A 27,232-nucleotide genomic window follows, 5' to 3' on the forward strand; every position below is an offset into this window, starting at 1 on the left:
GGAGGCCTGTTTTGCCTATCCCTGTTTGGGATAGGCAGCATCCCAAACACTGAAGTCTGATTTCCTGGGTTCAGACCTTGGCTCTGCCTGTCACTAGCTGTGTGACCTTGGGCAGGTTGCACAAGTGCTCTGAACCTCAGCTTCCCCCATCAGTAAACTGGAGACCAATATATCATACTTTACAAAGTTGTTGCAAGAATTCAGTAAGTTAACCGTGTACCTGAAAACATAGCAGCGTATTCCAGGGAAGCATTCGTTGCTATTTTGATGCAGCAACTTGTACCTATGGTGCTAGACCCCTCCTAGGCTCTCATGCTCATTCATCTCACGTGATCCTCAAAAGAGCCCAGAGAGAGGAAGTGCGTTCATTTGTCTGTTCACCTCAGAGACAGAGTAATACGGTCTCTCCTTGGGTTACACAGAACATGCCAGATGGAGCTGGAGTCCTCCTCCTCCTTGCTGGCTTCCCCTTCGCTCCCCCAGGCCATGCACACACACCTCGCCCAGGGCCCAGAGCTGAGAGCCAGTGACAACCTGCGCCTTTTCTCAGAGCCCACATCTTAGCAGGAGCTCATGGTCCCCCAGGAGATGGCATGGCGGGCATATGTTGTTCATTCTGCTCTTGAACAACTAGGTTTCCCTTTGGCACCTCGACCCACAGGGGGACCCCCTAGAGTGTGTCCCACCCTTGGCCTCCTGGGACCCCAGCTGCACTTGAGAGACTGGAGCTCTGGGACAGGGACGGGCGTGCAGAAGGCCGGCAAGGGGCTAGGCAGACACACACCCTTGCAGCTTAATTTGCTGTTTCCTCAGGAGCAGTTAGCAGAGGAGGACAAGTCCCCCACCGCTTGTCCCCAGCCAACTGATTGTTTGGCACTTGGCACTGGAAAGTCAATTTTCCTAAGTGGATTGTAAACCAGTAGCCTGGCCCGGCCTGGTTTCCCTCCCTCCCCATGCTGGTGGTGGCCAGGCCCCTCTCCCTTCCTGTTTGTCTCGCCTCCCGAGGTGCTGTTCTTTCCAGGGACGCGGGCAGGGCCCGGGTTTCCATTTGGCCCTTTTGGGGGAGGAGATGGCTGCCGGCACAGCCTCACTGACTTCCCAGCCTCCCCGTGTCCTCATCCATAGGCCAAGGGTGTGGATTTGGCTGAAGTGGGTGGATCAGAGCCACAGACCAGAGGAGGGGAGGGGCAGGGGGGGAGGCTGCAGGGAACGTGGTCTGCCCTTCCACGTTGCTGCCTGCCTTGGACTTCCGGGAAGGCGAGGCACTCTGGGAACGAGCATTGGGGAGCCCAGCCTGGCGTTGACACCTCCCCTCACCCCTGTGGGACCTGGCTCGTCTTCCCATGTCCATCAGCCTGCCATGCTGGGGCTGCAAAGAGCAGCTGTGGCTTCGGGGCAGAGCTGGCCGGGTTTGCACTCCAGCCTCAGGCCTCTTTCCAGCTTTTCGCATGCTGCGGCATCACCACGGGAAACTGGAGGGAGGCCCTGGAAGGCCACTGCAGGGGATTCTGGAGAGGACTGGAGAGGGGTGTCCTTGCCCTGATGGATTGCCTCACCTCCCTGGGCTCCCCTGCCTCCTCCATCTGTAAAGAAGTAGACTCACATAGCATCATAGAGCTGGGACTGGCTCCAAAATACAAAATCCTAAAAGCAGGGCACAGTGGGGAAACTGAGGCCCCAGAAGTGCCAGGCCTTGCCTAGGTCACAGCGGGTGTCCTGGCAGGTCTCCTCCAGCTGCCCACCCCTCTTCCTCCCCCGACCTCCTCTCTCTGTCGCAGCCCCCAGGGAATGGAAGGGACCTGGGACCTCCCACCCGTAGCCTCACAGAGCCCTCCACTCTCCGCAGGCACTGACTCGGGCAGGGAAGAGCTCCCCGACTCCTTCCCATCGGCACCAGCAGAGACGCTGCCCCACTTCCTGCAGGAGCCGCAGGACGCCTACATCGTGAAGAACAAGCCCGTGGAACTGGGCTGCCGTGCCTTCCCTGCCACACAGATCTACTTCAAGTGCAACGGCGAGTGGGTCAGCCAGAGTGACCACGTCACCCAAGAGGGCCTGGACGAGGCCACTGGTGAGCCCGCGCCACCCCACCCCCACCCCCCACTGGCACCCCCAGGTCACTCCGAGCCCAGAGCGCTCTGGGCCTGGCTCCACACTGGCTCCGTGTGAGCCCTCACACAGCCATGGTCCCCCCAGGGCCTCAGTTTCCCCTCCGGTTCACCCTGGATCAGTGTCTTCCCAAGACTTGGCCTCTTGCCCCGTCTGACTTTGGGTGACCAGGTGAAACAGCACCACATCGCTTGCTGAGTGGCTTGCTCCCTTTTCCAGTTTCTTTCCATCCTCTGCTTGCATCAGAGAGCAGGTCCAGTCCAGCACTAGGGTTCTTCCCCCCTCTCCCTGGCACCTGCTCTGCTCCCTGTTGAGAGAGAGGAGCTGGTCCTATCTCACAGCCCTGCCCCCAGCCCCAACCAAAATTCTCGACCAGGTCCTCTGGGTCTGTGAGAAGTGATACTGTTTTCTGTTCATGATAATGATGCAGCACTTCATTCATAGAAATTAATTGGTTTAGGTTTTTTTAAAAAAAAAAAAACAGGTTAGGCGCAGAGAGGCCTGGCAAGTGCAGTGGTGCAGGTGTCCTTAGGTAAGAGGGTGTGAAAGTGAAAGGGGAGTGAAAGTGAAACAGGAAGTGAAAGAGGAGGAGAAGGGAAAATTAAGCAAGAGATCAAGCCCTGAGCCTTTAGAGTGGGAGCACTGACTCCAAGACCCTAGACTACCAGAGAACTAACCCTACTACTGCTGCTGCTTAGTTGCTTCAGTCGTGTCTGACTCTGTGCGACCCCATAGACAGCAGCCCACCAGGCTCCCCCGTCCCTGGGATTCTCCAGGCAAGAACACTGGAGTGGGATGCCATTTCCTTCTCCAATGCATGAAATGTGAAAAGTGAAAGTGAAGTCACTCAGTCGTGCCCGACTCTTAGCGACCCCATGGACTGCAGCCTACCAGGCTCCTCTGTCCATGGGATTCTCCAGGCGAGAGTACTGGAGTGGGTTGCCATTGCCTTCTCCGGAGAGCTAACCCTGCTGTTGCTACTGCTGCTGCTAAGTCGCTTCAGTTGTGCCCGACTCTGTGCGACCCCATAGACAGCAGCCCACCAGGCTTCCCCCTCCCTGGGATTCTCCAGGCAAGAACACTGGAGTGGGTTGCCATTTCCTTCTCCAATGCATGAAAGTGAAAAGTGAAAGTGAAGTCGCTCAGTTGTGTCCAACTCTGTGTGACCCCATGGACTGTAGCCTACCAGGATCCTCCATCCATGGGATTTTCCAGGCAAGAGTACTGGAGTGGGGTGCCATTCCTTCTCCAATGAACTAACCCTAGGGAGTATCAAATAGTGAGAACTCACACAGTGGAAACCACTTGAATACAAGACCAGGCATCACCCAACCACCAGTAGCACCCTGTACAGGATGCCAGGGTGCTAAACCACAAACAAAACAAAAATACAAACCCAATCGTCAGCAGACAGGATCACCACCTCACTCAGCCCTGCCCATCAGAGGAAGAACAAACAAACACTCAGCACAAATCTCACCCTAAGCTTACACAAACCACTGGACCAACCTTAGGAGGGCAGAAACCAAAAGGAAGAAAGAATTCAACCTTGAAGCCTGGGAAAAGGAGACCTCAAACACAATAAGTTAAAAAAAATAATGAAAAGGCAGAGAAATACTACACAAATGAAGGAACAAACTAGAAACAGAGAATCCAAATAAATGAAGAGGAAATAGGCAAAACTGTAGTCATCAAGACAGCATGGTACTGGCACAAAAACAGAAACAGACCAATGGAGCAAGATAGAAAGCCCAGAAATGAACCCATGCACCTATGGGTACCTTATTTTCGACAAAGGAGGCAAGAATATACAATGGGGCAATTGTATATTGCCCCATTCAAAACAACCCAATCAAAAAGTGGGAAAAAGACCTAAACAGACATTTCTCCAAAGAAGACATACAGATGGCTAACAAACACATGAAAAGATGCTCAACATCCCTCATTATTCAGATCAGATCAGATCAGATCAGTCGCTCAGTCATGTCCGACTCTTTGCGACCCCATGAATCGCAGCACGCCAGGCCTCCCTGTCCATCACCAACTCCCGGAGTTCACTCAGACTCAGGTCCATCAAGTCAGTGATGCCAACCAGCCATCTCATCCTCTGTCGTCCCCTTCTTCTCCTGCCCCCAATCCCTCCCAGCATCAGAGTCTTTTCCAATGAGTCAACTCTTCGCATTATTAGAGAAATGCAAATCAAAACTACAATGAGATATCACCTCACACTGGTCAGAATGGCCATTATCAAAAAGTCTACAAACAATAAATGCTGGGGAGGGTGTGGAGAAAAGGGAATGCTCTTGCACTATTGGTGGGAATGTAAATTGATACAGCCACTATGGAAGACGGTATGGAGATCCCTTAAAAAACTAGGAATGAAACCACCATATGACCCAGCAATCCCACTCCTAGGCATGTACCTGAGGAAACCAAAATTGAAAAAAACACATGTATCCCATTGTTCATTGCAGCACTATTTACAATAACCAGAACATGGAAGCAACCTAGATGGCCATCGACAGATGAGTGGATAAAGAAGTTGTGGTACATATACAGGGTGGAATATTGCTCAGTCATACAAAGGAACACAGTTGAGTCAGTTCTGATGAGGTGGATGAACCTAGAACCTATTATATGAAATGAGTCAGAAAGAGAAAGATAAATATCGTATTCTAATGCATATAAACGAAATCTAGAAAAATGGTACTGAAGAACTTATTTACAGGGCAGCAATGGAGAAACAGATGTAGAGAATAGATTTATGGTCATGTGGAGAGGGGAGGAGAGGGTGAGATGTATGGAAAGAGTAACATGGAAACTTATTTACCATATGTAAAATAGATGGCCACGGGAATTTGCTGTATGGCTCAGCAAACTCAAATGGGGGCTGTGTATCAACCTAGAGGGGAGGGATGGGGCGGGAAATGGGAGAGAGCTTCAAAAAAAAGGGGATATATGTATACCTATGGCTGATTCATGCTGAGGTTCGACAGAAAAGAACAAAATTCTGTAAAGCAATTATCCTTCAATAAACAAATTAAAAAAAAACAGGTTAATAATACTAAGTAAATAACCATAGAGGTGGTGCTAGGATGTCACCCGAGTCCTGCAGGAAAGGCGGGTGACAGAAGCGTGAGAAACGAGGAAGAAGAGTGAGGTGTGTGCAGTTCCCCGGGCAACCCCCAACTCCAGGCAGGAGGCAGTGACCCGGGCTCCTCTCATCTCACGAGTCCAGCCCCTGTTTACAGTACAGGACCCTTGGGGGTGGAAAGCCTTTCCCAGACTCAGGCCAGCAAGGGGGGCCGTCCACTCTGGTCACCTGCGGGCGGCCAGCTTTATGCAATCCCAGCCAACCCCAGCCTCCAGGTGGTTCCTTCACCCCAGATCCTGCCTTGTCTTTGATTTCATTTTTAACCTCTCTTCCCTGATCTTTTCTTTCTCCTCCTTATTCATCCCTTCCCTCCTTCCTTCTGTCTCTTCTGCCTCTCCCTTCTCATCCCTGTCTCCTTTTGTGTCTGCCTTTTCTTCTTTCTTTTAATTAACTTTTATTGGAGTATAGTTGCTTTATGATGTTGTGTTAGTTTCTACTGTAGAGCAAAGTGAATCAGTTATATGTATACATATATCCCCTCTTTTTTGGATTTCCTTCCCATTTAGGTCACCACAGAGCACTGAGTAGAGCTCCCTGAACTATACTACAGATTCTCATTAGTTCTATATTTTATACATTGTCTTTTTTCTTTATGTCTCTCTCTTTTTTGTGTCTCTCTCTTTTTCATTCTTGTGTCTCTCCCCTGACATACTCTCTTTCATTCTCTCTCCTTCTTCAACCTCTATTTTTCTATGAAAAGCTGACAGATTTCAGAACCATTCAGGCTTAAAATCATACCCCAGAATGTACTTCATGCCACTCAACACTATATCCTAAAAATTGGTTAAAATGGTAAGTTGTAGGTTATGTATATTTTACCAAAATTTTTTAAAGACTCTCAAGAATTTAAAAAGTTAGATTTGGAATCCCATTCTCACCCAAAATCTTAAAAGAATGAGTTTTTAAAAGGGGAAAATAACCTGTATCCCAGCTGCCTCCATGCTCTGGCTGTGTGACCCTGAGGAAGTCATTCAACCTCTCTGTGCCTCAGTTCCTCTCCTGATAAACTGGGATATTAACAGAAGGCCCTAGTGAGGATGGAGCGAGGTGGTGCCTGCACAGCGTTGAGCACACTGCCGGGGCTCAGCGGGCGCTTAATCAATGCCCATTCCCTCCATCTTCCTTCTGGGTTTTTGTTGGCCTCTTTCCTCTGGAAACTTGTTGTTACTCCTCTGTCCCCCTGACCCCCTCTGGCCCTGAAGAGCAAGGAGACAGCGTATCCTGCTGGGGCCCCTCACAGACCCTGTGACTACTGGTAACAAGGTGGCTCTTAGTCCCCAGCTACCGGGCACACAGCCCTGCCCATCCTAGAAATCAAGGCACCGTTGTCCCCATTAGCTACAAAGAATGGACAATGGTCCAGCAGGCCACACCCTTGGCAGCACTGCGGCTGGTTCCTCCTGCTCCCACCCCTAGCCCTCCCTGGCCCTCTCTGAAGCCCTGGAAACACAGAGGATGACAGAGGGGGCCGACAGAGGCAGGGCAAGCCCGCCCATTAACTCACGCCAGATCGAGGCAGGCAGCCCAACCCTGGGTGTCCTGGTCAGGCACTGCCTGTCGTGCTGGGACACACCTCATCTGGGCCCAAGTCCGGAAAGACTGAAGGCCCCTGGCCTCCTGTCTGCCTGCTGGTGACCACTTCCAAGGTGGTGCTCCTGAAACCTTCTGGATGGATGGCCCCCTTGAGAGAGGCCATTCCTCCAGGCTCACAGCCTGGTAAGTAAAGGGCAGAGCCCCACTCTCCTACCCCAGACCATGCAGCATCTCTTGGGAGCAAGCACTCCAGGCAGCCCCTGCTGCTTGTGGGCCAGGCACCGCACCACCCCCCCCACCCCCAAAAAACCTTCTGCAAGAAGCCTCTTCCCTCCTGGTGCTCCCTGCTAGCAAACTCCCAGCCCCCATCCCCCAACTAGATCCCCTGCCATCAAGAGGGGATTCCTTACTGCCTCAACTCCCAGTGTAAGGGCCCCCCTCGCTTAGGATGCAGGAGAGTTAAGGCAATGATTTCACTGGGCGAGGTCCAGAGAGGTATCATTTATTACCAGGCAGAGCTCTAACTGGGGCAAGATGCCTAGTAGCTGATCTCAGCTTTGCTGGCAACTTGCTGTGGGACTTTGGGCCTGCCACCTACCATCTCTGTCTTTCAATTTCTCCCTAGAATTGAATGAGATCCATATGAGCTGCCAGAGTAGATGTGTGTCCAGCCTGGTCTGGGTGCTGTAATTGCCATGACTCATTTAGAATTTACCTTGAGTGTTTTACTCTGATGAGGGAACCAAGGTTTGGAGAGGCTAAGTATCCATAACTTAGCTAAGGTCACACAGATGGGGAGTGAGGGTGGGGCTAGGATTCAAACCTGTCAAGAACCTGTCCAGTCCTCCACCTAACCAGCATGCCATGGTACCAGAAGGTGTACACTCAACATTCCTGCCCTTGAGGGGCTTATCAGAACCCACGTGCAACCAGGAGAGGATGAACTGAGATACCTGATGTCAAGGAAGAGAGAGGGCTCCTTGGGAGCAGGGCAGTCAGGGAGGGCTTCCTGGAGGAGGCAGTCTCAGTTCTTTCACAGGCTTTGGGAGGAGCTTCAGATGGACACCCTCATCCAGGAGGCTTCATCCCTTACTTGAACGTAGAGCATTTTGTCATTGAGGGAGTGAAGGCAAAAGAGTAAATGATTCCTTTTGTGTGTGCTAGTGGACCTAGTTATCCAGGGAGCCCTTCAGGCCCCAACAAGGAGCCATTGAGAGGTTGGAGGGTTCCCAGGAAAAGGGGCCTCCTCTTAGCTTCAGCCCTATGGTCTCCTGAGCAATGGCCAGAGATCACACGCTTACCTCGTATTGGTTGAGCTCGCTGACTGTCTCAGACCCTGGGCCACAGCAGTGAACAGGGCAAAGCCCCACCTCATTCTCCTGCAGGAGATACAGTTCCTACATGAACATGGCAATAAATAATACAGTTTCAGACCATGGTAGTGCCATGAGGGAATCGGGCTGGGTGGGGAGTGATAACTCTACAGACCAGTGTCCAGGGCACCCATGGGAGTGCTGAGTGGTTCTCTGAGAGCTGGTGGGGGTGGGCCAGCATTGAGAGGCTTCCCTCCGAAGCGAGACCTAGCCCAAAGCGGATGCTCACTGGGAGTTCACTGGACACAGAACAGAAGAGGAGTCCCAGGCAAGGGACTGCATGTGCAAAGGCCCTGTGACTAGAGAGGGTGGGGGAACATGAGGCCCTCAAAGACGCCCAGTGAGGCTGCAGTGGATAGATCTTACAGGGCCTGGAGGCCACGTGGAGGGTCTGCGTCTTTACACCGGGATGACAGGGACATAGCAGGGGAATGGCATGCCACTTGGACCTTTCAAAGAGCACACACTGTCTGCAGGGTGGCAAGTGGATTGAATGAGGGCAGAGGGCGTGGGTTAGCCATTATTGTTTCCAGGTGAGCTGTGGTGGTGGCTTGGGCCAGGCTCAAAGCAGAAGAGATGAGAAAAAGGGAAACGGGAGGCAGTGGGAGAGGAGCCCCCAGGACTGGAGGGTGGGGAGGGGTGAAAAGGACACAGGAGATCATGGTCCCATATCCTGTGTCTCCTGCGCCCCCACCAACGGCATCTCTCTCCTCCTCCCAGGCCTGCAGGTGCGAGAGGTGCAGATCGAGGTGTCAAGGCAGCAGGTAGAGGAGCTGTTCGGGCTGGAGGATTACTGGTGCCAGTGTGTAGCCTGGAGCTCTGCGGGCACCACCAAGAGTCGCCGGGCCTACGTCCGCATCGCCTGTACGCTGCCCGGACACCCCAACCCCGCTCCCTTGGGCCCTTTCCCCTTTCCCCATGGATCCTGGGGGCAGAGTTCTACACACAGACATGAGGGCACAGGGGCCACCAGCTCAGAAGAAGGCTCCAAGACCCAGAGCCTGTGCCACCTTTGGTGCCAGAATTTCTAATGGCCCTTTTTTGCCTACTTATTTATATAACAAACCCATCAGCTTCCCTAGTCATCATGTGCATAGGATCCCAGAGTTAGAGAGGGAACTTTGTTCCCCTCAGTCCACCTGGTAAGGCCCCTGTCTTGGAGAAGAGATTCCCCTGGTAAAGGCCAGGAGTCCTGGTGAAATTTCCTTGGTGTGCGCTGCCACCTCGTGGCTAGAAGGGGGCACTTCAGGATCCAGCTCTGCCTGACTGGCCTCCTCCCTGCCCTGGCCTGACGGTGCCTTGGAACCCTTTCCCTTCTCCCAGACCTGCGCAAGAACTTTGATCAGGAGCCTCTGGGCAAGGAAGTGCCCCTGGACCATGAAGTTCTCCTGCAGTGCCGCCCACCGGAGGGGGTGCCTGTGGCTGAGGTGAGTGAGGACATGGGGAATACTGGGCATGGCAGAGGCCAGCCAGGTGTGGTATTTACCACCAGCCACGGTAACTCAGCCTCCCAGAGCCCTCCCGTTTTACAGAGGAAAGAACTGCCATCTCTTTAGAACTCAGCACATCCCAGATCCCAGCTGGGCCCTCCACAGGCATCATCTAACCTCATGGATGGGGCAGAACTGGGGAAGGAACCCCCAGGACTCCTTGGGCTGACCCCAGGCTCAGTCTCCTGCAAGGGAAGTGGCTGCACACACCGTCTCCCAGAACCCAAGAACCCAGCTTTATGGAGACCAAAGAGTCTCACAATGCGTGTGTCTGAGTTCATCACACCTTCTGGTACCACACGTGCATCCCTGGGTGATGCCCTCCTGTTCCCTCACCGCCCTGCTTGTATCCCAGACCTGCTTCCTCTCTCCCACTGGCCGCACTGGTGGTCCTGGAGTCAGAGCAGGGCATGGGGAAACATCTCAGCTTTGCCACCAGGGACCTTAGTAGCACAGGGTTGGGGAAGATGGTCCCCTGGGCTTCCAGCTCAGAATCAGACATCAGAATCTTGGCTCTAATCACTGCCCGCAGCCCAGGGCTCCATCTGGAAATGAGCTCAGACTCCCTTCATGACAGGTAGCCTCGTGGGGCCCACATGTGCCCAGCACCTGGCACAGTGGTCCTCATAGCAACCATGTCATCCCGTCTTATGGCTGGGAGCACAGCACTGGGACAGGGGAAGCGGTCAACCAGGGTCACCCAGCTAGTGAGTGGCGGAGCTGGGATTTGCACACCCAGAGCTGCTAAAATGGGGACCCTGTTTTTAATCACCTGCCAGGCCTCTTACCCTGACTAAGGGTGTCGGTTTATAGAGTTAATGATGAAGACACGCATTTATTTAGTACTTACTGTGAGCCAGGCATGTGCTCCACACTTTCTATATACAGATTCATTTCATCCTCACAGTAGCCCTTTGGATAGTGCTACTGAATATCAACTTATAGTTGATGAAACAGGCTGAGTGGAAGTCCCTTCCCAAGGCTGCCAGCTGGTGGGTGGTTGTCTTAACCACTGTGTTCTGCAGTGCCCAGCACAGTGCCTGGCCTGTAGAGGCCCTGCATCCTGGGTCACCACCAAGCTTGGACAGGGATAGAACTGTCCTGTTTAGCTTGGCCTTCCCCACCTACCCCCTGCAGAGAGGGCCCATGCTCCAGGGTGCAGGAATCAGGCACCGGGCCCTCACACCACCAACCCCTCCCCTGCAGGTGGAATGGCTCAAGAACGAGGATGTCATCGACCCCACCCAGGACACCAACTTCCTGCTCACCATCGACCACAACCTCATCATCCGCCAGGCCCGCCTGTCGGACACGGCCAACTACACCTGCGTGGCCAAGAACATCGTGGCAAAGCGTCGCAGCACCACGGCCACCGTCATTGTCTACGGTGTGGCCCAGAGTGGGCAGTGGGGAGGGGACACGTGGTGGAGGTGGGTGGGAACCTGGGGCTGTATAGCCCACCTGACCCTGTTCTACCCAAAAGCCAGCAGGACCCTGGTGAACAGGTGGGGAGGAGGAGGCCCAGGAGAGGAGAGGTCGCTTCTCCAAGGTCACACAGCAAATTTAGTGGTGAGGCCAGGCACTCCTGGGCCCCCAGCCAGGAGCACTTGCCCCTTCTCAAGCCCTTTGCTTATCCCTGAAGAAGACCCAGTTCTCTGGGAGTCAGGGCTGAGGCAGGGCCTACTTGGGATCCCCATCCCCAAGCGCATTATTCTAGCAGAGTTCGGGACTGCTGCTCAGGCCGCTCAGCAATTCCTTGCTGTCCCCTTGGGTGGGAGGGCGGAGCCATGGCTGAGATGAGTGTTGTAGATAGAACCCTGTACTGGGTTCCAGTTATAGACCTCCCCCCATTCCTCATGGGGAGACCCAGGGTGCCAGCCCTCTCTGGACCTCTACTTGCCATTGTACAGAAAGGCAGGGAGTCATTGGTTGCCGTCTGGTACTGAATGCAGCCCAGGTCTGCCCTCCGGTGTCTGAGTCCCCAGCCTTGATGGCAGAGGGGGTCCAACTCCAGAGGGCCAGTCCTCAGCAGAGGGGCCTCCTCAGGGCTGTGGGGTGGGCCTGAGGGCCCACAGGGTGAAGAGCCAGGCCAGCTGGGTGACACCCACTACCCTTGCAGTGAACGGTGGCTGGTCCAGCTGGGCAGAGTGGTCTCCCTGCTCTAACCGCTGTGGCCGCGGCTGGCAGAAGCGCACGCGGACCTGCACCAACCCTGCCCCGCTCAACGGAGGTGCCTTCTGCGAGGGCCAGGCCTTCCAGAAGACTGCCTGCACCACCGTGTGCCCAGGTAAGGCCACAAGCCAGGTGGCACCGCACTCGCGCCCAGCCCTGCCTTCTGTGCTGTGGGGTCACAGAGTCAGGACCACTGACTTCTCCCCTTCTGGGCTTGTCCTGGGACCCATGGCTGGCTGACCCTGCTGGACCAGGTGCTGTGACCTCTGACCTCTTGTTCCACCCTGTGCTGTGGGAGAGGCGGAGGCAGAAGCTCTTGGGGGTAGGCTCCCTGCCCTCCGGGCTGGGGGTTCTCCGTGGCAGCCCCCAGGCCAGGGTCCCAGAGGCACCCGGCGTCAGTACCTGTGCTCCTGCCCTTGACTGCTCGGCACACCTGGCCGCTGACCCCCGTCTTGCTGCAGTCCTCTTTTCCTTGTGTCTCGCTCTGTATCCCCATCAGTTGGTCTGTGTTCTCTGTCTCTGGTGGCGTGTTTGTGTGAATGTGTGGTGTTTTTCGCCTGGGTTTGTGCCTCTGTTGAACCCTGTGCGAGTCTGCGTCGGTGATCGTATGTGTGTGTCTGGAGCTGCCTTTGCCCACCTGAGCTCCCTGACTCTCATCTGGCCCGTGGCGCGATTTCTCCGGACGGCCTGTGTATGTCTCGGACTCCTCTTCCCCTGCCGTACTCTGTGTGTGCGTGCTCGGCTGTGTTGTGCACGTGTAACCGTGTGCGCAGGCACCCGTGCGTGCCCACGTCCCCATGGACCACATGCTGTGTCCCCACAGTCGACGGCGGGTGGACGGAGTGGAGCAAGTGGTCAGCCTGTAGCACCGAGTGTGCGCACTGGCGCAGCCGCGAGTGCATGGCGCCCCCACCCCAGAACGGAGGCCGGGACTGCAGCGGGACCCTGCTCGACTCCAAGAACTGCACTGATGGGCTGTGCGTGCAAAGTGAGTCTTCAGAGGGCGGGGCCCAGGGTGGTGGCTCTGGAGCCAGAGAAGCCCCCCGCCCAGCCCCCACGGCCTGGCCTGCAGTGAAGCAGTCCCTTGGGGCCCTGCCCGCCCGCCAGGCTCTCATCTCAACCACGCATCTCCCCATCACCCTCTCTACCACCCTCTCCCTGTCATCTGTGTCATTGTCTTTCTTTCCCTTTATTTCCCTCGACAGATAAGAAAACTCTAAGTGACCCCAAAAGCCACCGTAAGTCCCATTTCATGGCTGTCCTCTTTCCTCTGGGGGGACCCTTGGTTTTCCTTGGCCGGTTTTTTCAAGGGGTGGAGTGCAGGGCAGGGCAAGGGGCAGGGAGAGTTGAAGGTGCCCCCCTACAAGCTCTCTGGGGTTCCCAGCGCCCAACCCTGCATGTGGCATGGTCTCCATCACCGTCAGACAGGCAGACCCTAAGCTGAAAGAAGGGCCCCCAGGGACTATCTTGACCTTCCCATTTAGGAGAAGAAACTGAGTCTCAGAGAGAAGGGACTTACCCAAGGATCCAGTTAGGATTGGAACCTAAATATTTGGCTAGAGCTTCTGCTCCTAGCCCCACCCCTCGGTTTTCCTCTGCAGGGTGGGGCCAGCAGGCAAGCCCACACCTACCCCTCCCAGTGCCCCTCACTGTTCCCCCCAGCAGCCAACGGACACCTCCTAGGTCCCTGGAACACCCGCTGCCCTGCGTCAGCCCCCCGGGGCTGTGCTGCAGCTTGGGCAGATTGGCCTGTGGTAATAAAGCCACAATTTCCAAATAATTCCAGAATTATAAAATCAGTAGTGAGGCCCTGAATGCAGCTCACAGCGGGGGCAGACTGGTGACTAATTAGATATTGTAAATCACCAGGCAAGTGACCACCCCCCATGATAGTGATGACGTGATGAGGCAGAGCCCCCAAAGAGAAGGGAGCCCAAGAATGAGGAGAGATGGAGGTCCAGCAGGTGGTGGAATCAGCCAAACCTCAGGGCTGAGGGCCCTGCCCGACCTTGCTGAAGCTCAGGCCTCCCCCCAGTTCAGGCAGGAAAGCCGGCCTCCCTCTCTGAGGGCCCCTGGGGGTTGGGGGAGAGTAGACAGGGCCTTCCCGGAGCTCCCAGAGGAAATGGGGTGGGGTGGGGGCAGCCGTCTTGGCTCTGCTGCGCTGTCCAGCATAGTAGCCGCTAGACGTGTGTGGCTTGAAAATTCTATTTATCTTAGCTGAAAATAAATATGTCCAAAAACTCTTTTCCTCAGCCCAGCCAGCCGCATTTTAGTTGTTTAATAACCGCACGTGGCTGGCAGCTGTCATGGGAAACAGCATAGACATGGGATTCGCCATCCTCCTAGAAAGTTCTGCTGGACAGAATACCTCTCTGCCTGGCCGTGTGGAGCTGATTCTAGCTATGCAGCAGCCTGCCCTGCCCACTGTCCAGGGCGGGGTGTCCTCCAGCCTAGCAGCCTGTCTGGGGTGGGGAGTGTAACCTGGGGTTGCCTCCCTGAGCCCCTTCCTTCCCTTCCAGCTCTCCCTTCCCTTCCCTCCTCTCCATCCATCACCATGCATCTCATTCTCCTCCTCCTGCTTCCCCTCCCCCTCCTGCCCTCAGCCCAGAATGGAAATGAGCTCCGAGTGGCTACTTGCAGAGATTTCTGGGAACCAGGACCTTGGGTCCTACGGAGATTGCTGCAGGCTGCAAGTGAGGCCCTGGGTTTACTCCCACCTTGGACAGGACACTCTGTGGCCCCCTGATTTTGAGCCACAGGCCCTGTCACCTCCTGAGCAGAGAGCAGTGACTTCACTCTTGGGAGTGTCCACTCCAAGAGTGCCTGTGCCTCTCCTTACTACACTGGGAAGGAAGCAGAGCATGGGGGCAGGGGCATTTAGACCGGTAAACTTATAGAGACTGATGCTCAGAGAGGTTCAAGGCTTGCCTGAGGTCACCAGCCTGTCTGGCAGGGCTCAGATTTAAACCTAGGACAGCACCAGTCTGTCCCAGGCTCTGCCTCTCCCCGGGGACTAAGGGAGTCTCTGGCTCCCCCAAGGCCTGGGTCTCTGCCCCCTGCCCCTCACTCAGCCCTCCTGTCCCCACAGTCCTGGAGACCTCGGGGGACATGGCGCTGTATGCGGGCCTCGTGGTGTCCATCTTCGTGGTGGTGGCTGTCCTCATAGTGGTGGCCGTGGTGGTATACCGCCGCAACTGCCGGGACTTTGACACCGACATCACCGACTCATCCGCCGCCCTCACCGGCGGCTTCCACCCAGTCAACTTCAAGACTGCAAGGCCCAGTAAGGACCTGGGAACACCTGGGGTGGTGGGTGGGGGCAGGGTCCCCAGGGGGCTTGGCAGCCAGACCAGAGCAGAGGTGCCTGACTCCCTCCTGAGGTTTCTCTGGAGTTTTTTTTAATAAAGATCACTGGACACGTATGGATGAGGGCGATGCAGGAAAGAGAAGAAATAACTCAGGTGGCAAGTCCCTAAGGTTCCTGCCTCAGTTGGCAGTGGAACCTTTCAGAGCTGGAATTCGGGTAGGATTTTGTAAAAGAAGGGCCCCCAACACTAGCAGAGGGTGGGATGGGGCCAGGGAGACACTGCAGGCTGAGTCTGACTGCAGCCCCACCCTGCAGACAACCCACAGCTCCTGCGCCCATCCGTGCCTCCTGACCTCACTGCCAGCGCCAGCATCTACCGCGGGCCAAAGTACGCCCTGCAGGACTCGGCCGACAAGATCCCCATGACCAACTCGCCACTGCTGGACCCGCTGCCCAACCTCAAGATCAAGGTCTACAGCTCCGGCACCGCTGGCTCTGGGCCAGGCCTGGCAGACGGGGCCGACCTGCTGGGAGTCCTGCCGCCCGGCACGTACCCTGGTGACTTTGCCCGGGACACGCACTTCCTGCACCTGCGCAGTGCCAGCCTCGGCTCCCAGCAGCTCCTGGGCCTGCCCCGTGACCCAGGGAGCAGTGTCAGTGGCACCTTTGGCTGCCTGGGCGGGAGGCTCAGCATCCCCGGCACAGGTGGGTCCCTGCTCTGCTTGCCCATCAGCCTGGCCTCGGCATGTTCCCCTCTAGGCAGTCCAACACTCACCCAGCCGAAAATAGGACTTCCTGGTCCCATTTCACAGACATGGGAGGTGAGGCCCAAGGGGATAAAGTGATGATAAAATGAAGACCTGGGGTGCAAGCCTGCCTCTGCCTCGCTAGGGGAGGGGAACTCTCTAAACCTCAATTTCACTATCGAGTAAGTGGGAAAGAATACTGCCATATAGTCAAGAAACCAAAGGGTGCTGTTGAAAAGACAGGGCCGCCAGCTCAGGTTGCACAGCCAGCAGATGAGTTTCCCCGTGTCATACCCTGAGCTAGGCTGGGGCTGGAACCAGCCCTTCAGCCTCCAGGACTTTGGCCTATCTCTATATTCCATTACAATGCCTCCCCTGTGCGGTCCCTCTGGACAGCCACCCTGCGATCAGTGACCTGGCCTTTCCTGGCACCCAACCGATCTCCCCATACCTTGCTGGTGACCACCAGGATCTCAGATGTCTTTCTCTCCCTATTCCAAGCTGTAGGCCAACCCCCCATCCCCTGTGCTAAGCTCCTGGACTCCTTCTAGCCCCTCCCTACTGACCTCTCTCTCCCCCTAGGGGTCAGCCTACTGGTGCCCAATGGAGCCATCCCCCAGGGCAAGTTCTACGAGATGTACCTCCTCATCAACAAGGCAGAAAATACCCTGTGAGTAGAGAGACCCAGCCCCAGCCTGGCTGCCCCCTGCTTGGCCTGTCTCCCTGCTGCTTGCCCACCTTGGGCTCAAGTATATCCCCTTCTAAGCCCAGTGCCAAGACCAGAGATAGTTCTCCAAGGAAGACATTGCTCGATATTTGTTCCCATTTAAGTCATGCAAAACCAGCTCAACAAATCATAAAACTGAAAGCCAGATGACCAGCTGGCTACAATATGACAAAGAGCTAACATCCTAACTCTATGAAGAGGTTTGGGAGACCAGTAAGAAAAACTGAATATCTCAGTACAAAAATGGGCAAAGGATATGAACGAGTGATTCACACACACACTGTCATACATACAGATCCATGCACACAGACACACAGTGGCCAGTAGGTTATGAGAAAATGTTCGACTTAATTTGAAATCAAAGAAATAGTAAAAGAAAGAGCTATGAGGCGCTGGAAGTTTCCCTGCTCATGAATTTGCAAAGATATTTTCAAATGCCATAGTACCTTCATGCTGGCAAGAGTGTGGGAACATAGCCTTCCCATGGCGCGTTGGTGGGAGTGTGGATGGGTACCAGTTTTCCAGAGGGCTTTTTAGCAGTACCTATCCACAGCATCTGCAGAGTGCAGAACCTTTGAAAATGGGAGCAAAGATTTGGCTATGAGAATGTTGTGATGTAATAGCAAAAATATAAAAACTATTTCAAGGCCTGTGCCATTTTTCCTTAACTCTGGGAGCCCCAGGGGTACAGAACTGCCTTCTTTCACCCCAGCAGCCAGGGTGGGGGGAACCCAGCCCCGCTTCCTCACTGCCTCCCTCTCACCCTCCACCCTGCCCCAGCCCGCTTTCAGAAGGCACCCAGACAGTATTGAGCCCCGCAGTGACCTGCGGGCCCACGGGCCTCCTACTATGCCGCCCCGTCATCCTTACGGTGCCCCACTGTGCAGAAGTCAGTGCCGGCAACTGGATTTTCCAGCTCAAGACCCAGGCCCACCAGGGCCACTGGGAGGTGAGGAGGCAAGGCTGGGGGGCCTTGGGATCTGAAAGCCCCTTTCATCCTGGCCCAACCTGGATGGACCCCCTCCAGAACCTTGGCTGACCTGGCCACTTCACCCCTACCCCCCGTGGCCCTACAGGAAGTGGTGACCCTGGATGAGGAGACCCTGAATACCCCCTGCTACTGCCAGCTGGAGGCCAGGTCCTGCCACATCCTGCTGGACCAGCTGGGCACCTACGTGTTCACGGGTGAGTCTTACTCCCGCTCGGCAGTCAAGCGGCTCCAGCTGGCCATCTTTGCCCCGGCCCTCTGCACCTCCCTGGAGTACAGCCTCAGAGTCTACTGCCTGGAGGACACGCCTGTAGCACTGAAGGTAAGGCCAGACCATGGACGCCCACACAGGCCCGCATACTGCAGGTGCCTCGCCCACAGCCAGCCCATGCATGGTACCTTCCAGTACTCCCTCCCCGGGATCATGGCACCTGCCAGGCACCCTCCACCACCCTCAGCCTCATCCAGTCATTCCTTCATTCCTCAAACATTGAAATGGCATCAGAGCCTGGCGATACAGAGATGAGTTGGGCACAGTTCTGCCCTCACCAAGCTGCGGGCTAGAGGTGGAGCCAGACCTGAGGATCACTGATGCGGGGCTGCAGGAGCATCAGCTTGGGGATGCGGGCTGGCGGGGCTTGGTCGTTGGGGCCTTCTCAGAGCTGACCTTAGCCCTAAGCTCCCAAGGACAGGTGGGAGCTCCAGGCAGAGAAGGGAGAAAGGCATTCCGGGAGACAGAGAAGTTTATGCAGAGGCAAGTGTGGTGTTCTGTGTGCCAAAGCGTGCTGGGGTATGAGAGGTGGGGCTTGAGAGATGGCAGGGCTCGGCCTCCCGACAGCCTTGGGGTCATGCCAAGGAATTTGGAAGCCAGCCAGTGGATGGGGGCAGAGACCTGGTGGACATCTATTCACAGGGGCTCTCTTGAAAGCTACACTGTGGGAATGGATAGACAAACGACTGGGAGGCTGCAGCCAGACCTTGAGCTGGACCCTGGACAACAGGCAGGCAAGGGGGCTAAACTCTGTTTAGTTTTTAGTAGAATGGACAGAAGCAGTGACCAATGGAAAGAGTAAGGGGAAGCAAGGAAGGGTCAGGACTGACAGCCAAGCTCCTAGTGTGTGCAGAACTGTGGATAGTGCCCCTGAGTGAGGGGGGCCATGGCAGATGAGGAGGAGTTCAGGGCAGGTAGAGAGAGAAGGATTTTAGCACCTGCAACCTGATATCAGCAGGCGTTAGTACCTCCCTGTCTCCCGAGCCTCTAAGACCCTGTCCATTCTCTGCTCACGCTCCCGCCGGCTTCCAGGACCTCTGTCTCATCCTGACAAACAGTGGGAGAGCACAGACGCTTGGCCCTGTTTCAACCCCTCTTCTTTTTCCATCTTTCAGTCTCCCGGCTCTGTGAAGCCTCCTCCCTTCCTGTGGCTTCTTCCACCCCTGGTCTGTGGGCTCTTCCAGTTCCTTGGCTTCCCGGTCTCATGTGACTTGTCTCAGACTCCAAGTTGCAGACTGATGCAACACAGGTGCAAAGGCCTCGTGGGAGAGAGTGTCCTCCTGAGACCAGGCTGACCTGAAATTCCAGGAGGCCCATAATGGGTTAGAGGCCCTGGGGAAATGTCCCTGCAGCCTGGATCTCTTGGTAATAGGGCACTGGCTAGCATCCAGTTGTGGTCAGAGAATAGGATGGAGATCAAGAGGGAAGTGGCCCATGTTGGTTTGATGTCATTCTTTGTTTATTCAGTCTCTGTCCATCCATGCAGTCATCCAGCCATCACTCACCCATCCATTTATCTTTTCTTCCATCTGACCTTCTGTTTACACACCCATCCATTTGTATTTTCATCTAAACATCATTTTGTCTGTCTGTATCTATCCACCCATCTATTTGTCAGCCCGTCTATTGAGCCATCCATGTATCTATTTGGTCATCTATAAATCTGTTCATCCATCCACTTGTCCCACTATCTGTCCATTCATTAATCCATTTTTCTGTCTATCCACCCATGCATCCACCCATTCAGTAAGTTTTCTTTGAGCACTTACCAAATGTCCAGTCCTGTGCCTCAGATGGACCCTGCTCTCAATGTTACAGCCTGGTTCCCTCTGTCCACATGTGTCCCCAAGTCTCAAACCTGCAGCGAGAAAGAGCCTGTTGGCCCAATGTGATGGGCTCCCCTTTCTCATTGCTCCCTGGCCCACAGGAGGTACTTGAGCTGGAACGGACCCTGGGTGGCTACCTAGTGGAGGAGCCAAAACCCTTGCTGTTTAAGGACAGTTACCATAACCTGCGCCTCTCCCTCCACGACATCCCCCATGCCCACTGGAGGAGCAAGCTGCTGGCCAAGTACCAGGTGAGGGCTGGGCCAAAGGAGGGGGAGGGGTGGGAATGGGGCGGGGGCTGCCCAGAGAAGACCAATCCCTCCTCCCCACCTTCCCTCTCTGTCCTGCAGCCTTGGTCCCCACACCCACCCTTGTGTCTCTCTCTTTCTCCCCTGGTACCCCGGTCATACACTCCCACACACACTGTCTGTATACATCATCTGTAAAGAGGTCGTACCATCTCTAAGAGCATTCATGCCTGCCAGATCGTCCAGACTAATCTCTGATGGTCACATCCCTCTGCCCATGCCCATCTGTGTGAAACTATTGAGTCCACAAGGCTTCCCAGTCCCACAGAGTCACACACACATAAGTACACACACACACACACACACACACACACACACACACACACACACACACACAGAGTCATATACTCAGACTTGTGCCTTCTTGCCTGTATGCTCCCTTTCTCAGTTGGAGGGCCCTTGCCCAGCTCCTCTTCTCTGCCTACCTGGATGGAAAGGTCCTGGCCTTCCCTGAGCTGGCCCCCTTCCCTGCCCACGCCTCCATTCCCTGAGGGCAGGGCCAGCTGGCCTCACTTCCTTAACCCTGGCTGCCTCCCCCAGGAGATCCCCTTCTGTCACATTTGGAGTGGCAGCCAGAAGGCCCTGCACTGCACCTTCACGCTGGAGAGGCACAGCCTGGCCTCCACAGAGCTCACCTGCAAGATCTGCGTGCGGCAGGTGGAGGGGGAGGGCCAGATATTCCAGCTTCATACCACGCTGGCAGAGGTGAGGGCCAGAGTGCGGACACCCCGTGGGGCTGGGCACTGCAGGGCGCAGACCCGAGGCTCCCCCTCATCTGGGGGAAGGGCCACCTCCCACAGAACTGTGCCCTCACCTCCCATGTCTGAGCTGGAATGTGCTCACTCTTGGCCAACAGCTGTGACTTACTGAGTGCAAGCCTGGGCCTGACCTGTACCAAATCTCACCAGATCTTCACAACCATCAGGGAGACAGATACGAGGATCCCCACCTGGGAGATGAGAAAAGAGAGATTTAATGGCGGGCAGGGATCGTGGCTCTTGTATCTCCATGATAACCCAGGTTGAAGTTCTCCAGCACTATAACCCAGACTGAGGTTTATAAAACCCGAGGCACCCGGGGGACAGTGCCAGGCCTCCCTGCAGTGCAGTGGAGAGGGTGCTGGATGCAGTCTAGACCCAGCCCTGTCACTGACTCACCACATGACCATGGATAGTCACTTCCCCTTTCTAGACTTCATTTTTGCTTGTGTAAAAGTGGGTCCACGTGGGTGAGACTGTGGCTGAGGCCCTCGTGGCTTTGTAATCACGAGACAGCATGAGCATTGGCTGGGGCCATGTGTTAGCATGTGCCCTGAGGCTGGGGAAGGGTGTGCCACCCAGGTCCTGGAGAGCTCACCTTCCAGGGGCCTTTGAGCAGCTGGAGCCCACCCAGAGCACAGAGAGATGCCAGAGTCTACCCGAGCTCACAGTCCCTGGGCAGGGAGGCTGGAGGGACAGATGCCCAGTGGCATCGCACACAGGAAGCCCTCTCCCCATCTCACCCTTGCTCCCTGTCCTTCCAGACGCCTGCTGGCTCCCTAGACGCCCTCTGCTCCGCCCCCAGCAGTGTGGTCACCACCCAACTGGGACCCTACGCCTTCAAGATCCCCCTGTCCATCCGCCAGAAGATATGCAACAGCCTGGATGCCCCCAACTCACGTGGCAATGACTGGCGGCTGTTGGCACAGAAGCTCTCCATGGACCGGTGAGTGTGGGGACGGTCTACCAGGCTGGGACCACAGCCGCCCCACTCCCGGTGTTCCCACAGGGCAGGCAGCCTGATAGTAGTTCCTTGAAGAGCATCATGCTCAGATGCCAGCCCGTGAGAACAGGTGGAGCCAGGATACCAGCCAGGTGTGATCAGCAGCAGCAGCCTTGTGCCCAGGACATCAGGTGTTCTGGAAATGCTTGCTGGGTGACAGAATCCATCCTGGTGTCAGAACTCTTCTGGAGAGCTTAAAATGCTGGATAGATATAATGGCAATAGTCATCCTCACTGGGGCTCAAAGAGGAGCAGTGTATGGCCTGGGGCCATACAGCCTACAAGCAGAGGGGCTGGGACTCAGACACAGGATTGTGGGGGTCCAGAGCCCACAGTCCTGGTGCTCTGGGGAGGTCCTCCCAGGGGCCCCTCAACCCACCGCCCCTGGGAGGGGCTGAGCATCTAGGGAGCCCAGGGTTCTTCTCCTTCCCTCCGTCAGGTACCTGAACTACTTTGCCACCAAAGCAAGCCCCACGGGTGTGATCCTGGACCTTTGGGAAGCTCTGCAGCAGGATGACGGGGACCTCAACAGCCTGGCGAGTGCCTTGGAGGAGATGGGCAAGAGCGAGATGCTGGTGGCCATGGCCACCGACGGGGAGTGCTGAGCTGGCCTGCACCTGCGGGCTGGGAGGGACCAGCAGGAGGCGGGCACAGGCAGGCCCGGGGCAGCCTCCTGGGGGGCCATTGGGCCTCCTCTGCCCCTGAGCTCACAGGCAGAGTCGCCCCTCCTCCTCCCCCGCTCCTTGCCCCACCTGCAGACCACAACCAGCCTTAGGAGATCCATGGACTTCGTTGTTGGGAGGACTCAGCGGTCCTTCTCCACCCCATGCTGTCTCTCCTGACCTCAGACCTCTGTGCAGGAAGCGGGAGGGGCCAGGCCCTCTGGAGGCAGCTAGGGGAGCAAGGAGGTGGCCCTCCCAGCCTCAGCCCCAGGAAGTCTCGGGGCATCTGTTTTAGTTGTGTTCTTTATTCTCTTCCTCAGTTATTGATTCTCCCTCCTCCCTCTCCATTCACACCATTTTCCTCTTTGAAGAGTCAAGTACGATTCAGAGAAACTGCTTTCTCCTGTCCATACGTGAAAAGGAAAAGGAAAGAAAGAAAGCTTCCAACCACTAGTAAGGCTCAAAAAAAAAAAAAAGAAAAACACCAAAACCACAAGGGAAAAGAAAACCCAGTTTCTTAGGAAACGCAAATGATTTATTATCCAGATATTTGGATAAGTTCTTTTTAAGAAAAAAAAAGAAAATGAAAAAATAACACAAAAATAGAGAACGCTTTTCTTGAGTGTGGGTGTGGGCGTGCTCGTGATTCTGGCCAGCAGCCTGTGTGTGTGTATGTGTGTAAGAGAGAGAGAATCAGGGGGAGAGAGACTGAATAGGAAACCCTTTGCTGCTAATGATTCCATCTTAGACTAAATTCTAACAAGCCCTCAGCTTCCGCACTTCTACAGGGTCAGATGAGGTCTGAGCCGTGGTCCCGTGTTTCTGAAATCTTAAACAGATGCTGAATCAGTAAAGCCAAGGAGGCCTGAGGCCTGGTGTGGGGTGGGGTCCTGCCTCCCTCTCACAGCCCCAGGCAGGTGCCCCCATGGCTCCTTCGGGTTCCCAGGAATCCAGATTAAAAGGACCTGGGATGGAAAATGTGGGTGGGCCAGCCCAGCCAGGGAGTACTATGATCTGGGGGCTCCTGGAGAGGGGGCATAGCCCAGAGAGGGTCCTCACAGAGAAAGGAGTCAGGGATGAGAATCCCCTGTGGATACCTCTCTTCCCCTACCCCAAGGCGGGGCCAGCTGGGACACCCCAGCCTCTAGACCAGGTGGGCTGGAGCAGGTGGGCCTTCTCTTAATGCCCAGGAATCCAGGATCTGCCCTTCCCTAGCAGATTCCCTTCTATTTCCTCTTCTGTAAAACAGAAGGGGAGGATAGGACGGGCTCTCCTGCTTCAGAAGCCTGAGCTCCTGGGGTTGGTGTGGCTTTGAGGAACATGTGAGCAGCCAGCCCTGTGGGTGGTGTGGGAGGCAGGGAGGCGGCTGGTCTGGCTGTGCTTTGCACACCTGCCCGGAGTGGAGGAGGAGGGGTGGAAGGCCATTTTCCCAGCTCTGATCTCCCCAGGCACCTCCCTGCAACCCTCTTCTCACACCTTCTGCTGTCTGGGAGAGTCTGAAAGAAGCTTTGGCCAGCAGGGTGGGGGGGGGGTGTGGCACCCCCTCTCCAGCCTGCCTGTTCCAGGAGGTTCCGAGGGGCCATCAAGGTCCCTTTCCAGCCGTCTGGTGATAGCTGGAACCAGACTCTTGAGCTGGCACAGAGGCCACATCAAAGGCCTCTCCTCCTTGGCACCCAGGCCAAAGCAAGTGCCAGCTCTGGGCACTCACCCCAGGGCTTGCCCCAGCATGTCCAGGAGCAGCTGCTGGCACCAGCCTGGGTGTATCCTGGCCTTTTAAAGTCTGATCTCCTGGGAGAAAAGCAGGTTAGGAGGCTGTAGTCCCAGCCAGTGTCCTAAGCCTGGCGTCCCAGCCATGTACTCGGGGGCATGTGGGGACAGTGAGATTTTCACCAGCCCCCAGCGCCCTGGGGATCAGGCTGCCGGCCGGCCATCGAGGGCCTGCTGGGTTTGAGAGAGGTTCCTTTTTATCAAGGCTGCTCAAGGGGCCAGGCCTGCATCAGGCTCGAGCCCCTGAGGCTGAGACCACAGCCTTTTACTTTTACCCCAGTGCCTGTGTGGACGTTGCCTCAACAAAAGCAGCGAGCCTTCCCTGCCGAAGGGGCCGTCCGCCTCGGGCTCAGTCTCCCTGCCCACTCCTAGTCTGAGCCGTGTGGGCCTGTGTGGTCACATGAGGGCAGTCTGGAGTCCAAGGACCAGCGTTCAAGCTCCAGCTTTGCTATGAGGCCTCTCTGTGACTTCAGGCATCTGACTGCCTTCTCAAGGCCTCTTTTCCTTTTTAGACCCAGAAGGCTCCACAACTGCTGTCTGAGGCCCTTTGGTCTCTGATACATCATTCTAGGCTTCTGAGGTGAATCCTGGTGGGTTGAAGTTGACTGTGGTCTGCCATGGCCCTCCTCCCTGCCCCTCCTCCCTCCCTTCCCTCCTCTCCTCCCTGCCCCTCCTCCCTGCCCCTCCTCCCTCCCTTCCCTCCACCTCCTCCCTGCCCCTCCTCCCTCCCTTCCCTCCTCTCCTCCCTCCCTCTCCTCCCTCCCTGCCCCTCCTCCCTGCCCTACCCTGAGAAACCTGCTTCCTTAGCGCCCAGGACCGGAGCTCTTGTTGGATGAGGCCAGGCCAGCCATCCAGGTGCCATTTCTGACCTGATTTCCAGAAATTGTGTACCAGGGCCTGGAGCACAGAACCAATTGGCTAAAGCCTCCTGGGAGGGCTCAAACTGTCCAGCTTTATAAGAAAAGCCTGGAAAGGATTTGCTGGCACCATCAATCTGCTTGGGCTACTGTGACTGTCTGCAGACTGCCCGCCTCGGGGTGGCATGGAGGTTTCTCGGCTTATTCAGGCCTGAGAGGCAGCCCCACGCAGCCCGAGTACCTTGAGAGCCACAGATTAAGTGCCACTGCAGGGCCTACGCGCTGTGTTGACGTCTCTCGTATCTGGGGTGTGCTGGCACATCTGTGCGTGTGTGCATGTGCTTTTATCTGTGGGCACATCAGCGTGCCTCTCCGGGAACGTGTCCCCACCCGTGTGTGCGTGTGTGCCCTCCTCGAGTCCACTGGGCCGCCTGGAGGTTGCCCTCTGAGTACACAGGGTCAGTCGGTGTCTCTTCTACGTGCCTCTCCTCTGCCTTCTCTCGCAGGGTTCTGGGCTCCAGAGGGGCCCTCCCCTCTCCTGGATGCTCCAGGGCCCTCTGGTCTCTTTCCCCCAGCAACCAGGCAGCTGAGCCAGTTCCCGTAACAGGCCCTCTGGGGAGAGGTGACCAGGAGCCTGGGTGCAGGGAGCAGCTCTCCTGCGTGCGGGCCAAGGGCTGTACCACCCGCCTGGGCAGTGGACATGGTTATATGCCCGAGGGCTGCCGGGCTGGCCCCAGTCCCACCTCTGTTTATTCTGTACTACAACCTGTAAATAACATTTAGCATTCCTATTGTAACAAAATTAATTTTTATGAAATAAATTATATTTCCTAGTCTAATAAAAAATTCAGGTTGTAGTCTGCTGTCTTTTTGACTGCCTTTCTGTCAGCAGTTGGGAATGATCTTCCTGCTTTTCTCAAAATTCCATGAGTTTGGGTTCAAGGGGTCATTGCCAGAGCTCTCTGAGCTCCTGGAAATGATCAAGTGCAACTGCCTAATTTTATGCAAGGGAAAAGTGGCCCAGAGAGGACTGAGAACTTCCCCGTGGTCACGCAGCAAGCTAAAGCCCATGCTGACTCTGATCGCAGTCCCTGCTCCCCAGCCAGTGCTCTCAGGGTGTAAGCATTTGTGGGATGTGTTCAGGAGGTCAGTCTTTTGAGCCTGTCATGGGCTAGGTGATGAGTGGGAGGAACAACAGAGGTGAAGCCCTCAGCGTCCTTGTCTGCCTGTGAGACATTCAGAAGCGTGTTTTCCAACTGGGGCCGAGGGTGAGGTCAGTTGAGAGCACTCACCTGAGACAAAATCATGCCAGCAGAAAGGGAATGATGGGCACACTGGGCTTGTGCGACTTTGGACCCATGGCTGCCATGATGGTTGGGCAGGTTACCTACTGAACAAGAAAGCCATATCTAAAGGGGAAGGTGGTGCCTTTCCCACTCAGATTGAAGATGTATGTATTTATTATACTATGAGATATTTCCAGCAGAGGGCAGTAAAGGGCATTGTTCTAATAACATCAATATGTTGGTATTAATTTTCCTATAGATGAAAAAAAAAATGGGCTTCCCTGGTGGCCCAGAGGTTAAAGCGTCGGCTGCCTGCAATGCAGGAGACCTGGGTTCGATCCCTGGGTTGGGAAGATCCCCTGGAGAAGGAAATGGCAATCCACTCCAGTATTCTTGTCTGGAGGATCCCATGGATGGAGGAGCCTTGTGGGCCACAGTCCACGGGGTCGCAAAGAGTCGGACACGACTGAGCAACTTTACTCACTCACTCATAGATGAAAATGTCTCAAGGGATTTTTTTTCTAATTTGCACAAATGTGCCATACAACCACAGCAGCCCTGAACCCCTCTGCCCTGTAGACTTCAGGTCTCCCTGTGTGAGTTGAGTCTGGTCCCAGCATTTTCCAGCACTCATTGCCTATTCTGCAGATGAATTCTGTGATCTCTGAATTCTGGGATGAGAGCACCCTCTGGCTTTGTGGTAGAGAGTCATAGCACATTAAAGGCTCTGAGAAGGCCTGTGTGAAGATGCTGGTCTCATAATATAGGGTGTACTACATGTATTTGGCCATGGGATACTTTTTATGTTTATATTTAAAGTTTTTATTGCAGTATAGTTGATTTACAATGTTGTGTTAGTTTCAGGCATACAGCAAAATGAATCAGTTATACATAT

The 27,232-nt window shown here is 55.3% G+C and overlaps 1 protein-coding gene across 2 annotated transcripts in view; it reads left to right on the forward strand.

The window, feature by feature from the left end:
* The window catches only part of UNC5B (unc-5 netrin receptor B), a 91,525-nt gene extending 66,701 nt beyond the window's left edge, over positions 1-24,824 (forward strand). Inside the window, exons 2-17 of one of the 2 annotated variants that reach the window (XM_055535129.1) lie at positions 1,847-2,071; positions 8,890-9,033; positions 9,493-9,596; positions 10,866-11,046; positions 11,779-11,946; positions 12,655-12,819; positions 13,037-13,069; positions 14,920-15,114; positions 15,454-15,843; positions 16,467-16,554; positions 17,392-17,560; positions 17,688-17,921; positions 19,798-19,947; positions 20,545-20,709; positions 21,527-21,708; positions 22,205-24,824. In XM_055535129.1, coding sequence (XP_055391104.1) covers positions 1,847-2,071; positions 8,890-9,033; positions 9,493-9,596; positions 10,866-11,046; positions 11,779-11,946; positions 12,655-12,819; positions 13,037-13,069; positions 14,920-15,114; positions 15,454-15,843; positions 16,467-16,554; positions 17,392-17,560; positions 17,688-17,921; positions 19,798-19,947; positions 20,545-20,709; positions 21,527-21,708; positions 22,205-22,370 — 2,759 coding nt within the window. In that variant the 3' untranslated portion in view covers positions 22,371-24,824. The remainder of the gene's footprint in view (positions 1-1,846; positions 2,072-8,889; positions 9,034-9,492; positions 9,597-10,865; positions 11,047-11,778; positions 11,947-12,654; positions 12,820-13,036; positions 13,070-14,919; positions 15,115-15,453; positions 15,844-16,466; positions 16,555-17,391; positions 17,561-17,687; positions 17,922-19,797; positions 19,948-20,544; positions 20,710-21,526; positions 21,709-22,204) is intronic. The other variant, XM_055535130.1, reaches the window with a different exon arrangement.
* Positions 24,825-27,232: the final 2,408 nt, after the last annotated feature.

The sequence above is a fragment of the Bubalus kerabau genome, chromosome 1, assembly GCF_029407905.1.
Source record: "Bubalus kerabau isolate K-KA32 ecotype Philippines breed swamp buffalo chromosome 1, PCC_UOA_SB_1v2, whole genome shotgun sequence".
NCBI lineage: Eukaryota > Metazoa > Chordata > Mammalia > Artiodactyla > Bovidae > Bubalus > Bubalus kerabau.